The sequence below is a fragment of the Anabrus simplex genome, chromosome 3 (assembly GCF_040414725.1).
Source record: "Anabrus simplex isolate iqAnaSimp1 chromosome 3, ASM4041472v1, whole genome shotgun sequence".
Classification (NCBI taxonomy): domain Eukaryota; kingdom Metazoa; phylum Arthropoda; class Insecta; order Orthoptera; family Tettigoniidae; genus Anabrus; species Anabrus simplex.
In genome coordinates this window covers 46,836,607-46,852,026 of record NC_090267.1, presented here as the reverse complement: position 1 = coordinate 46,852,026, position 15,420 = coordinate 46,836,607, and the positions used below count along the sequence as shown (strand labels likewise).

The 15,420-nt window shown below is 38.9% G+C and overlaps 1 protein-coding gene across 1 annotated transcript in view; it reads left to right on the top strand.

The window, feature by feature from the left end:
* LOC136866646 (nose resistant to fluoxetine protein 6) overlaps positions 1-15,420 on the top strand; it is a 187,427-nt gene that overhangs the window by 121,693 nt on the left and 50,314 nt on the right. Inside the window, exons 6-8 of the mRNA XM_067143764.2 lie at positions 1,396-1,556; positions 7,361-7,517; positions 13,536-13,732. Of these exons, the coding sequence (XP_066999865.2) occupies positions 1,396-1,556; positions 7,361-7,517; positions 13,536-13,732 (515 nt within the window). The remainder of the gene's footprint in view (positions 1-1,395; positions 1,557-7,360; positions 7,518-13,535; positions 13,733-15,420) is intronic.

Genomic DNA, 15,420 nt, shown 5'->3' with positions numbered 1-15,420 from the left:
CAAATAAATAAATAAATAAATAAATAAATAAATAAATAAATAAATAAATAAATAAATAAATAAATAAATAAATAAAAGCAAGACCGAGAAGGTTCGGATATGTAAAAAGAATGGGAAACGAATGGGTAGCAAGAAGGGAATAAGAAAGAGAAGTTAAGGGAAAGAGACCTGTTGGAAGACCAAGAAGAAGGTGGATGGATCAGGTCTCAAAGGACATTAGAGAAGCTGGATTGGATGTGGCGGAAGTAATGGAGCAGGAAAAGTGGAAGGACAGAAAGGAGTGCAGGAGGCTTGTTAATCACACCTGGGCGACTGGAGTGGAACATTGATGATGATGATGATGATGGTGATGATTATATTTCTTCTTCTTCTTTCTTTACTCGTGTCAGAAGTATCAACTTTACTTATAGATATTTAACAAAAAGCAACAAGATATCTACAATCCTACTATACAAATATACACGTCTATTATACAATCACAGATAGAGCAACAATATTCGAGAGCTAGATGATGCTTGCCCAGTCAATAGCGTTGGGGGGTGATGATGATGATTGGCTGAAGTATAAGATTTCATCTTATTTAATAGAGTCTGGATGTTTATAGTGTCAAGTGCACTACTAGAGTTTTCGACAGACTGAAAAGCTTTAAAGTTACATTAACTGAATTGACACTGGAAAATATGGCTTCCTTTTTAACAAAATAAGAAAATGTCCTTTTAGTGTCATCTTATTGCATTTGTGACACAAGAAATTTTCTCACTTTTTTTATTTTTTATTTTGTAACATCCTTCTATTTTCTTAACGTGAACCTCCAAGGAGCTGTTGCTGTTTGTTTTGTAGAGCAGATCACCATAATCATAATTGTTTGCAAGGCAACTTCAGTGGTATAGAATTCAGAGTTTCTAGATTATCAAACTGTATTTTCATCATAAGTACCATTTTGTTGTTTTGGTTCTGACCCCCAAATGAGTTGTAGTGATTATTATTTAGAGAGGAAGTACAACTGGGCAACCATCATCCTTTATATGAGTATGCTTATAAAATGAGATCATCTGTCACTTTCCTAACAACAGGAACAAAAATGTACTTTTTCCAACTGTGACTACCAAATACCTCTTAGTTCTGTTTAAATATTTAAGAGTAGAAAACAAAAATACAGTTTGGTTGTTGGTTCAAGTGCTCAAGTAAGTCAAAATATTCTAGATGATGTTCAGTTCCATTTAATTAAACATTGAGCAAGTTTCATGTGCTCGCACATGGGTACATCTCAAAAATGTTAGAAATGGCACTTGGTTCTTTTTATAAAAGGCATCCAGTTGTTACTTACTGTGTATAAACTGATGTCTCATAGAGAATGTATGTAGTAATGACTTAAAATTCAATTCTTGTTTGCAGTTCATGCAGTCTTGGAATTCTATCTGGGTGATGACCGGTGTCTTCTCTGTGGACACGTTCTTCTTGCTGAGTGGTCTACTCCTCTGCTACATCTTTTTCAACGTAATGACTGAGAGAAAATCGATTAACTACAGAACATTCTACATGCATCGCTTTATTAGGTAAAGGGACTTGATATGGTTTTCCGGAACTGATATTAACACGTTCCCTGCTTTGTGAGTCATGTGTGACTCGTACAGCACTAAAATGTGGTGCTGGACAAAATACACATACTATGCTGCGATGGTGGATGACTTTGCATAACAGGATGACAGCATGTCAAAGGTGGTATCTATGATTTTGTATGGCACAGATGTACGTTTAAACAACTACCTTATACCACGAGGCACGGGTGACTTGTGACGCATGGTTGTAATGTTTCCTTTACCATTTGCTGTACGAGTCACCAGTGCCTCACATTTTTACTATACGTCCTGCTCAACTACGATGGACAGTAGGAGCTATACATTGTTGATTGAGTATTATCATGCTGAAATGAAATGTCCTATGGCTTTTAGTGCCGGGATATCTCAGGACGGGTTCGGCTCGCCAGGTGCAGGTCTTTCTATTTGACACCGTAGGTGACCTGCGCATCGTGATGAGGATGAAATGATGATGAAGACAGCACATACACCCAGCTCCCGTGCCATTGGAATTAACCAATTAAGGTTAAAATCCCCGACCCGGCCGGGAATCGAACCCGGGACCCTCTGAGCCAAAGGCCAGTACGCTGACCGTTCAGCCAACGAGTCGGACATTATCATGCTGTAGCCGTCATTATAGGTTGGCGGAAATCTGTTGGGACACCGTGTGAATATCCTTGTCATCGTGTGAAGTAACTACAGGATTTACAATTGGGCATCTTTTCTATCCAGCATCACGGTAAGAACGTTACTTATATACAGATTTCATCATCTTCATCTCAACTATAGGCATAGAAAGCTAAGGAATGTGTGTGAATTGTTTCAGATGAAACTTAGATTAATAGACTTCCAGCTACCCAAAGAGTGTTCCAGTTCAGACTCATCACAACGAACCAGGAGATCTCATTTAGAGAAACCATTAGGGGAGTCAGATATTGAGGATCTTTTAGGAGATGAAGATATCGAATGTAGTGATATTGAGTATCCCAATTTTTCATTATCAAGTTCATCATCTTCACAGTGTCCTCTGGAACCGACACAGAGGTAAATGATAGCCACAGTGAAAGTGACAGTGAACAAGCTAAAACACAATCAGGTCAGACTGCAGTTGGGATGATATGACCAGGAATGATTTAGGCTTCATTGTTTTTCCTGGGGAAGCAAAGGTTCTGTTGCTGTTAGAAGAGGGACAGTCCATTTATATGTACTCTCACTTTGTAGATGACAGCCTATTAGAAATGATGGTTCAGGAAACTAACAGGTATGCCAATCAGTTTAAACAAAGTCATAATGAGAAAAGCAAGTCCAGAAGTTTGAAATGGAAGGAAACTAATGTTGAAGAAGTAGTTTCTAGCAATTATCATGTGTATGGGTCTTGTTCCTCATCCAACTATTAACTCATACTGGTCTAAAAATGACTTATACGATGTGCGGCTTATTAGACAGGTAATATCACGGGATCATTTCCTTCTTCTGTTGAGATTCTGGCACTTCGCAGACAACAAAGCTAACCATCAACCAGGCGATTGCCTTTATCGAATCCAACCCCTCCTTCATAAATTTAACCAAAATTTTGAGAATGCCTTGACAATCGGAAAAGAAATGGTTATAGATGGAACTATGATTCCTTGGAGAGGCTGTTTAGTTTTCAGAATGTACATTCCTAACAAAACTCACAAATATGGAGTTAAGGTTAACTGTGTACGAAAGAAGGCTACACTGTTAGAACAAAGATCTATGCAGGAAAATCCAGTGTGAGTGAAAGCTGAGGTCATGCTCATTCTGTTGTAATGGAGCTTCTAAGTAGATTTCTAAATGGAGGACGCATCCTCTATGACAATAATTTTTGCACCAGTGTACCTCTGACAGAAGAACTTCTGAGGAATGAAACATTTGTGTGTGGAACCCTTTGTAGCAATAGACGTTGACTACCGATGATAGTGAAACAGAAAATGAAGAAAGGAGAGAGGTTTAAAATGGTACAGGAAAGTAGCCTTAGAGGTTATCATTGGAATGGCCTTGGTTAATGCTTGGATAATTCACACCGTGACCTCTGCGAAAAAAATGCCGCTGCTGCAATTTCAAGAGAAGGTTGCAAGAAGCCTGGTTGACCTGTTATCAGTCATAGAAGAAGGCATGCGCAGACTCAAAAATGGAAGGTTCAGCCAGAAAAATTTGAAGATGATGCATGGTTTGCTATAAAGCTCAGCAAGAATGTGGCAAATCAAAAATATATGTTTTTTGCTATTTGCTTTACGTCGCACTGACACAGATAGGTCTTGTGGCAACAATGGGACAGGAAAGGCTTAAGAATGGGAAGGAAGCGGCCGTGGCCTTAACCAAGGTATAGCCCCAGCATTTGCCTGGTGTGAAAATGGGAAACCATGGAAAACCATACTCAGGGCTGCCGACAGTGGGGTTCAAATCCACTATCTCCCAGATGCAAGCTCACAGCTGCGCACCCCTGACCGCACAGCCACCTCGCCTGGTGTCAAGAAAATATAGAAGGTGAAAACGCACTGTGAGGAGTGCCCAAACAAAACATCCATGTGCATTGGATGTATTTTTTTGCTATTTGTTTTACGTCGCACTGACACAGATAGGTCTTATGGCGACGATGGGACAGAAAAGGCCTAGGAATGGGAAGGAAGCAGCCGTCGCCTTAATTAAGGTACAGCCCCAGCCTTTGCCTGGTGTGAAAATGGCAAACTATGGAAAACCATCTTCAGGGCTGCTGACAGTGGAGTTCGAACCCACTATCTCCCAGATGCAAGCTCACAGCTGCACACTCCTAACCGCACGGCCAACTTGCCCGGTCATTGGATGTTTTAATAAAGTTTTAATAAAGTTCATAAATGCTGAAATTGAACTTACTTTGTTTAAAATAAAAATTGCCATTGTATAATAATAAAATTAGTGAGATCATGAGTGTAAATAGTTTAGGGAATTTCAAGATCACTGAAAAAAATAGACAACTGGGTTCAGATAGAGAACAGTATTATTTAAAAATGTACTATTTTAAATTTTATATGCAGTGACTTCATTATAAAGCAAATAAATATGTTAATTTATTATTTGTCTAAAAATGCATTTATGTTCATGTAAATCAACCTTTACCAATGTGTAGAAAGGGATGTTAATGCACTCTCTGTGCTACGCGAGGCACAGGTGACTCGTGGACTTCAATGATTATTGCCACTAAATGGAGCACGAGTGGATCCCCCTGAGGAGGAATGTGAGAACTTTACATGACTCGCAGCTGCCAATGTCATTATTTTGAAGTAATATACTTTTTCCATACATTGGCAGCCCACAGAACTATTCCCGTAGGACGAATCACACATGCCTCGTGACACACACCAGCGAAGTATGGTACGAGACATCGGTGACTCGTGATGCACTCACACTCAATGTCAACAGTGCAACAATAGCAGCGAATGTGTTAATGAACCTACGGTACGTACTATTGCACTGCAGTAAGCTTGTGGATACCTAGATTAGATCTACCACAACTAGAGTATGGTTCCAGAGTATGAGACCCTAACCAGGATTACTTGATACAAGAATGGGAAAAGATACAAAAGAAAAGCAGATTTACAACAAAAGAGCAGTGTTATGAAAATGTTGCAAATTTCAGCTGTGAAGACTTGAAAGTAAGGAGACCAACAGCTCACTTAAGTGGAATTTTTCGAGCTGTCAGTGGAGAGATGGCTTGGAATAACATTAGTTGAAGAATAACCTTGAGTGGAGTTTTTAAGAGTAGGAAAGATGATAAAATGAAGATAAAGTTGGAACTCAAGAGGACAAACTGGTGTAAATAGTCATTTGTAGGAAGAGGGATTAGGGATTGGAATAATTTATCAAAGGAGATGTTTGATAAGTTTCCAACTTCTTTGAAATAATTTAAGAAACGACCAGGTAAATAAATGATAGGGAATCAACCACCTGGATGACAGCTCTAAATGGAGATCAGTATTGATTGATTGATTGATTGATTGATTGATTGATTGATTGATTGATTGATAACAGACTTCCATTTAAACAGAAAATAGCACACTTGTAAATATGAAAGTAAACAAATACAAGTAACGCTTTTTAAAAATAATAATACGATGATGAGGATGAGGATAATGCATGCCATTACAATAAGATCATTGTATTATACACAACATGATGAAGAATTAATGGATGCATATGAATTTAAAACAATCAGTGGATCCGACCCGCAGTGCCCCACATTTCCAGAAACTAGCGTTAAACAATAGTATTACTGACCAAGGGACTGCTTCTAAAGCACAATCCAGAATCGATGATGCTTGTAGTCTAAAGTGGTCCAAAATCCAGGTCATCAGCCCCTCATAATGCTACTTATTGCTAGGAAAGTAGAACCATGGTATTTGTCATGTTGCGGTACTAATGAAAAGTAGTAGACTTGCGGTATTCTACATGTTATGGTACTACTCACAGGTAATGTAATACGCACATATAACACAGACCTATGGTGTTTCTCCCATTGTGGCACCATTTACAGGCAACACAAACCTATGGTGTTACTCACTTAGGTGTACTAATTACAGGGACTCATACTATCCCATGGTGCTCCTCACATAGTGGGTATTAATCATAGGCAAGGCAGACCCATAGTGTCGCTCACTCATGGTGTCCCTCATATAGTGGTACTAATCACAGGTACTGTAAAACCCATCCTGTTTAACACACAATGTCACTACTAATCATGAACCTATTATGTACTTAACATAGTGGTAGCCTACTACGCGCAAGTAAAGGCGACCCATGATGTTCTCCATGTGGTGGTACTAATTACAAGCAGTCGCATGGTTCTAATTCGATCATCCCTTGGTTGCTCCTTTTAGTCACCTCTTATGTCAGGCAGGGGATACCGTGGGGAATGTGCGTTTGGTTGGCAGGAGCTATTTTATTTCGCTCAAGTCTGCTGGCAAGCCGGTTAGAACCCCCCTATCCACCACTTGGGATGCCCCACATGGGAGTATCACCTCTTTCCCTGCTATGCCAGGGTAGTAGGTTCGTGGATACACAACATTAGTAATATAGCTAACTCTATGGTACTTGATGATACATATACGTTTTTTTAATCAGTTTAGTGGTAACGTTGATAGGGATGTTGGCGTACAATTTAATTAAATTCAGCAAATTAAGCACTGGCGAGATAGATGAATCCCTACAGATAGATATTAAAATTTATGTTAAGTAACAATTATTTTACTTTTAATAATGTATTATATCAGCAAACGGGACTTCCTGTTAAACTGTAACATAGCTGGGTGTCTACAAACTTATGCTGTATGTATTGGGCAATATCGTCATCTCAGCTAACCATGTTAACTTACATTCTGTTGTCCACTTGACTGTCCTACGTCTGCTGATTACAAAGTTTCACTCTCGACTGCCAAGTTCTTACAGGTGAGGTATGGGTAGTATTATTGGAAGAGGGTTGTGTGGAGGGAAAGGGCATGACTTGGAATGTATAGGATAAGGAAGGCAAGGGGAAACTACCTAATTATCTTCCCATGAGCACATCATGAAGCATTAAAGAAAGGCCAGACAATCTAAATAGCAACCGACGCCAGTTTGGGTCTGGGCTGGTTGGTGTGACATGGGCGACCGGACGTGCGATCAGGCCTTGGACGACAAATCTGCTGCAAATAGAACAAGCAGATAAAAATATTGAAACATATTTTGTGTAGTTGTATAGTTGTAAATAATGTCATTTCTAACTACGTTTTAATTTAATTCTGATCCAGGCTCACCCCTACACTGGTGGCAGTCCTTCTGATTCATGTTTCACTGGCCAAGAGACTAAATATTGGACCTATGTGGAATGAAGTATTTTTGGAAGACTGTTCAGATGTATGGTGGCAAGTTTTGCTTTACATCAGGAACAATTTCCACAGATCCAAGGTAACAACTTTTTTGTGTTCATTGTACCTGTGCCATTGGAAAACTCTTTTTGATGATATTTTTCATTAAGAATACATTTTTGATAAGAGTACAAGGTCTAAGATAGGGGAAGAAATGCTAAATATTGCTGGTTAGGAATGTATTGTACAAGTTTCCCCATTATTTGACACAAAAATAACATGACTCATAAATAATTCTTTGGGGAGAAAATATCAAATAACAACAAGTTTTAATTCATTAATTGACTAATTAATTTTAAACATAATTGGAACAATTTATATGAAACAGATTCAGTCAAATGTTCCATTTATTCTGTTTCTGGTAGCTCTTTACTCAATATTACACACATATGTAACGATCTGTGAATCTGAACAACACAGAGTTTGTATTTTGATTGATTCTTTATTCTTTCTCCAGATCTACATAATATGTACAGTATATGATCCATTAATGTGGAGAAAAAAATAACAAGCCTGACCTAAACCAGCTCACAAAAAGAAAAGGAAAAGAATGCCACCAGATAGGCAGACACACGAACAAAACCATACATAATAATAATAGTAACAATAACAAAAATAATAAAAATAATAATAATAATAATAATAATAATAATAATAATAATAATAATAATAATAATAATAATAAAAATAATAATAATAATAATGATAATAATAATAATAATAATAAAATGGCAATGAGGCAGAATAAACACTGTTGCCTGGCCTGAGATCAACCCTTATGGGTGGTCTGTTGGCCACGGCAGAAGGCAGCATGGCAGTATAATAATAAGAAACTAAAACAATAACATAATACTGTGTAGAGTACAATAGTGTCAGCAGACGGCATCTGTAGTTTAAACAAAGACTATATCACTTCCGGCCGGGTTCACAACTCAGCGCAATCCTTTCTGACCACTGACCTCTCTGTTGTTCTACTTAAGTTGCAAATCCAGCTTTCGTGTTACATCCACTGACGTGCCGGTTGAGCAATTATTCTCCTTACATTTCATTACTATTGTCCACTGTTAAACTCCATTATCTCACTACACTTATTTTCTTTTAAAGTTTCAGGCAACTCTCCACATTAAATGAGACCATCTCACTTGCCATTCCATACATTATCGGCCAAAAATCACTATCTCCCTATTCATCAGCCAGCCTTGACTCATCACATATATTTTACATCCACTCAACTACCTTATACCATCCATCTCCACACATTAACTTAATCACGAAACCTTGTGATTATTTACTAAGCCACCACACATGCCATCACAACTTTGAATCACACTCATCCTGCCCCCACTTATATTCACCAACCAAACTATCTCAACTATAGCCACACAAGCCTCTCACACATATTAAATTATACCACTACATTTTACCATCTCACTATATTAAATTATGCCATCATATTTTGCACCATCTAATGGCAGTAATTAATATACACACTTCATCACCTACTAATTTAACTACTTAATCGCTCTTATCTCAGTTACAAATAACACACACCCTCCACTATTCTCATGTGCATAACCATTTTACTTACTGCTGCTGCTTGGTTTTTACTTCTTGTCATTACGCCTACATCCAATTTACTCGTCTTATTCCACATTTCTTTTAGGCTCAGGCTTCTCCCTTTTGCCAAGGTGCTTCTGCTTTCTCCCTTCAAGCCATATTTTCACTTCGTTTATGTGCACTTGATACATCTTGTGCTTCCCCCTCCACATTCACTCCCTGTATCTTCTTTTCTTCTCTCGCACTGATCTCCGTCCTCAGCTCCTTAATTATCGCCCTGGTCTCCCTCCTCATCTCAGTTGCTGCTTCCCTGGCTCCTTCTATGATTGATTCAAAGGTAGCATGCGCATCCTCCTCTGCCCTGCTACTTCCTTCTTGCTGCAAGTTCTGATCCAATGCCCTATTTTCCTTGTTTTTTCTTTATCCCCATGCCCATCTTCACCAACTTTACTGTCTCTAATTAGCCTTTCTTCCACTCTCTTCCCCATTACCACTTCGTTCTTCATATTCTCCTCCATTTCCCGTAATTTCGTTACTGTCCAAAATCTGGTCCATTGTCCATTGGTTACCACTAATAATTGACCCTTAATGTAGGCTCTCAACCCTTGCAATCTAGCCCTGACCAAATGATTTTTCAGAGTGTTTATATTCTTAATCCCTTCTCTTCCCATGTCTCTTTTAATCCGAATTTTTGTCTTCCGTATATTATCTGCTCCTCTTATCACTATTTCCACCATCAGGGTGGAAAACAACTTCACTTTTATCGGCCTATTACCCCATGCTTTACCTATCCTTTCCACATCGTCAATATCAACTTCACTAAAGTTAATTTTCATCATTTTTTGGACGACTTCTACAACTTTGTAGATAGTCAGCACTTTGTCCTCTCCTTTTTCTTCCGGCACTACATAAATAAAATCATTTCTTCCTGCGTTCTTGGCTACCGTCTTCTATTTCTGCCTTCAGCTTCATCATCTCTTCCTCCATCTCCCTTATTTTCACCTTGAGTGACATCATTTCTCTCTCGTTGGTTTTCACTTTGGTCATTGTTTCATCTGTTTTCCCCTGTATCCAATGCCTCATATTTTCAAATTCTTTCACTTGTTCCTTCATCATATTTTTAATCTACTCAAACGGGCATACTTCTTCCACAACTTCTTTAACCACTCTTCTTATGACCTTCCAGCTCATGTTGCCACTGGAAGTCGGGCTGGGGTTTACTTCCACACCCCCAGTTGCTAGCAGTACCATAATCACCGCTGCCACCAGTATCATCTCACCCATCATTCTTGTTTCCACTTTACCTCCTTCACTCCTGGCTGTTTCCTTCTTCCATCTCCCCTGCCATCTTCCAATAACTACCCGATATTGATCCACACCAGTCATCTTCCTCTTCCCTCCCGTCTTTCTTTTTCCACTTGCCGCTCACACACCACTCTCCCTCTCCCGGCACACTCAACTCAGCACGTCTGCTTCCGACAGCTGACTAGGTTAGACTGGGGAGAGTTTGTATTTAAAGGACCACATTAATTTCATGGTCAATGAAGCTTACTAGAAATGTGGATACTTAATAAGAAGAACGAGGGGTTTTAGTAATGTCACAGATCTTAGGGTGTGATATAATACACATATAAGGTATAAAGTTGAATATGCCTTGATAATATGGTCACACTATAATAAGTCGTACCAGAATCAGATTAAGAAATTTTTTCAGAAATATTATCTGTATACAAACATTATCAGAGGTATGTCCCCAGAAACACCACCCATTACACTGAACTTCTAAATGAGTTTAACTTTACATCATTATTGAACAGACAAGAGATGACTAAGCAAATGTTGTTGTTGTTGTTGTTGTAACCTATGGCTTTATTGAGAAGTAACTCCAACACAAAACTGATATCTCTAGACAACAGTAATATAAAAATAAAATACAAAATGTCTTGTTTCATTTTGTTCCTGGCTGTCCAGTATATGGCTGGTAAATTGCCTTGTTTCTGTTGGGTTGGGTTGAGTCCTGTGCACTGAAGTAGGTTTTCGAGTCATTACTGATCCAGTAATTTTGAAGATGGTACACATTTCTATTGGGTATATTTTGATTCTAGCTAGATGTGCATTTGCTTAGTCCCATCTCAAACAGAGGAACAGCACTAAATATCTAGGTGTGACACTTGACAACAAATTAAACTGGAAAAACCAAGTAAGGAAAACATCTGAAAAAGCTAATAAACGGATTAACCTGATAAAGAGACTATCAGGCACTAAACTGCGATGTACACAAGACACACTCAACATCACCTATAACCACATATGTGAAACCTATAATTAAATAGGGAATTGAGGTAAAAGTCACAGGAAGTAAAACATGTCTAGAACAACTGGAAAGAATACAATCATATTCCTTAAGATTAATATCAGGAGCAGTTGAAACAACACCAGTCACAGTACTACAGTTACATACAAATAACCCACCAATACAAATAGAAATACAAAAACAAGCTGCAATAAACTTAGTTAAAATGGAAGCATCATAAAAAGCAAAATGGATACCCAGAATAAGAAACAATGAATGACTAAAAACCCAGAAACACCCATAACCGCTAGTAGAAATATTTTAAAAGTACTAAGTATACCATCCAGAATTGAAACCACCCCTGAACCAATAAGCCCATTGGACTACACATCAATACAAACCCCCCAGCAATCCTGGAGGACCAATGTTTTCTGTTAGGGATGTCTTCCTTAGCTGATTGGTCCCCATTTAAGCATCGGGAACTCTCTTTCTGCCTTTACATGTCTTAGCCGTGTACCTTAAAGAATGTACCCGTTGCCGAGAGGCCACGGCGTGGATGTGCATGTATCAGACTTGGTAGGAATACATGGCATTTCCTGTGTTTTACTAGTGCACTTCCATCAGCAAGAAGTGAACCCACAGGACCACATACTACCCCTTTGACCCCCAATATTATAACTGATGGATGAAATCGTTCAGTCCTCTTTGTGGTTATTCTGTTTACTTTAAACTGGTTGTTGTAAGGGTTAGAGTTTTTTAGTGTATCCCATATTTTCTCTAAGATTTGAAGAAACAGCCTTTGTATTAAAGATTAAACATCAAGTGAAAATAAACATAGATTAAAAAAAAGGGCAATGAGTATGTTACGTTTGATTCCAAGCTTTTGAAAAAAAAGGGATATGGTAGTGTTTTATTACTCTAATTTATTCCAGGATGATCCAATAAACTCACACATGCACACAAAAAATTCTATTCAACCATGAATAACTACACTCAATAATTGCTGCCTATTTACAAGTCTCTCACAGCAGGACTCCAGCTGGACAGTCTTTGCCTGAAGGTAGCTATAATCCTGATTGACAGGCCTTTCACTTTTGCTCACAAGTTAGTCATCCTGTACAGCAGCTGCATGCAGACAGCTAGTTTTGAACACAGGCCAAATAACACACCATGTCTGGTACTTGGTTTGACTCCAGAGACAGTCCAGTAATTCGTACAGTCAAACACAGTGAACAACTAAACAGCAACGGCTCACAGTATTAAACAGCAGGACAGTACTCCTCACAACAGTGACCACTAACATTGTCCCAATTATACTCATGATAGCTGCTCTACAATGATCCTCAGTACTCAGAAGTACACACCACAGTTTTTTGTCCTGTACTCGATGATACCCTGAAGGCCAGCCAACAGCCGTCTTCAGACCACCCTCACTTGACACTCTGACTCAACAACTACTCCTCATTCAGACTCTGGTGAGACACTAACAACAGCCAACACCTCTGTTGCCCTCAGCCCAGCCACCAAACCCCACCACACGGACTCCAACACTGAATCCCATATAGACTCTGAGTCCAACACTGAATCCAACAGTGAGTCTCACACAGACTCTGAGTCCAACACTGAATCCAACAGTGAGTCTCATACAGACTACAAGTCCAACACCGAATCCAACAGCGAGTCCACGGAGACTCCGAGTCCAACACTGATGGAATGTTCACGACTAGCCTCCTTTTTATAGCTCGGGTGATGTGTTCCAGAATATTCACAATGTAGCTAGAGATGGAACATTTTCACTGCACCTCACAGAAACTCACAGAAAAAATCAGCCGACAAGAACAATACGCGGAAGTGCTCGCCCCACCTTCCAGGCCAACTGGGAGATTCCTGGTCATCTGACTCACTATCCTCTTCCGCGAAGTGCCAAAAGGGGCTACCACCTGGCTGACACATAACAATAGTGATAAATAGGCTCTTTTGTCCCATAAATAGTGCAATTCGACAAGGAATTTTTACAGCTTTCGTAGAGGTAGATACTTGTTAAAGGATTTTTAAATATCATTTATCTAATTACACCCAAGGTATAATTAATTAGGCATGTTTTGATAGAGGATGGCATGCAATACCCTTACTGAACAATGGCATCATGTGGGAGCTGCTGTCCTAATGACTGTCATGTCTTCATTAACAATGATTTGTGTGTTGCAGTGCATGTTGCATACGTGGTACGTGTCAGCGGACACCCAGCTCTACTGCCTGTCCCCACTTTTGCTCACTACTCTCTGGAAGAACCCCCGACAGGGGAAGAAGCTCCTGGCGCTGGGTTTATTCCTCGGTTGGTTCATCCCATTCACTTACGCCTACGTGTGGGAGATACCATGTCCAATCACACCATTTGTGCTTCTGTATGTATAACTAATAGTTTTGACATAAATATATCTTAGAGTTTGTAGTCATCTGAAAATTTGTGTAATGAAATAATGTCATGTAACAAAATGTGTTACATGATGTTACCTAGCAATAGTACCTTGAGAGCTGCACAGTTTGTGGATCTGTACAACATGACCATCCATCAATACTTCACATCACAACCTGCATGGTTGCTAGGTAACATCACATCACACATTTTATTGAAAAAACATATTTATGATAGTTTGATTTTCCTAAGGGAAATTATTTTTTTTGTATCTGTCTATAAACTAGTATGCCTAAAGCAGTGGAAACCCGTTTACTATATTTCTAACTTGTTAATGATTGTTGTTATATTCCGACGAGATCAAAGAGTACGGGCTACATGCACATGGTAGTTGTGTAAACAAATACAAAATCAGCTGATTACTTTATTCCGATAATTTTTAGTCTAAGTTTGCGGCATACCTCATACTGTACTTTGCCCCTTTGTTCGTACATCGATTAAAAGTTAATAATCAAATTCCTATAGGGCCTATCGTAATAATATTGCAGTTCAAGTCCCCAGCGTAGTTTTGGCAGAAATTATTGTAGACAACCTCTTATTTTTCGTCATTTATGGACACTTGTATTCTCTGTCACGCATAGTAGGGAAAATAATAGTAATACACCAGTGGTACAAATCATATAACCACATTTCAGTTCAGAATTGTAGTGTAGTGTAACAACATATTTGTGTGTATCTTTCGTGTGTATCTATTAGAGCAGGGATGGTGAACCTATGCCACGCGTGTCAGTGGATGACACGCAAACACGATTTCGGTGGCACGCCACATAAACATATTAGTTTTTATATACGTCTTGTGCTACAGACTATACATATCTCATGGATCGTATAGTCATAGTGTTTAACGTGAAACAAATAAATATTGATAATCTTGCCGCCAGTCAGTCAGTGAGTGAAGTTTGACTTGTGTGTGGTAGCCAGTAGCACTTAATCATTCGTTGTGTATTACTGTTTATTGAATGCCGTTTGTATACGGACCTCACAAACATGTTTCTGGTGTTGAAAAAACAGAAACTTAACAAAGGTAGTGACCGGATGCTTCAAGAACAGTGTACAAGGGAATTCCGAGTGATAGAAGGAAGTAATAAAGCTTTATGTTGCCGTCGTGTCCCGCACATTTAATGTAAGACTAAAGCACCATTTTGAGACAAATCATTTAAATGTTCATTCCATGCCAAATGAAGAAAGAAGAGAGATCATTTCACAGAAAATCGAACAATACACAAAACAAACTAGTTGTTTTGTATCATCTTTCAGGCCAAGGAATAATATCAGTGTGGTGGTTTCCACCTGTCTCACTGCATATTAGAGCACGGGAAACCAATTTCTGACGGTGAGTTCTTGAAAGAGACTTTCTTATTGACGTCCGATACATTAATTGAAGACTTTCCTAACAAACAACAAATAATTAGCAGAATTTAAGAAATGCCAGCCGGTCAAAATACTGTCAAGGGTAGAATAATAAGAATGAGTGAAGATGTTTTGGAGCAATTGAAAGCTGATTCGGATAACTCCCAGATGTATTCAGCATGTCCTGATGAAAGCCTGTATGTGACCTTACAAGAAAGGATTGCTGTTTTTGTCTGATTTCCTTGTGGAAATGTGATGAGGGAGGAA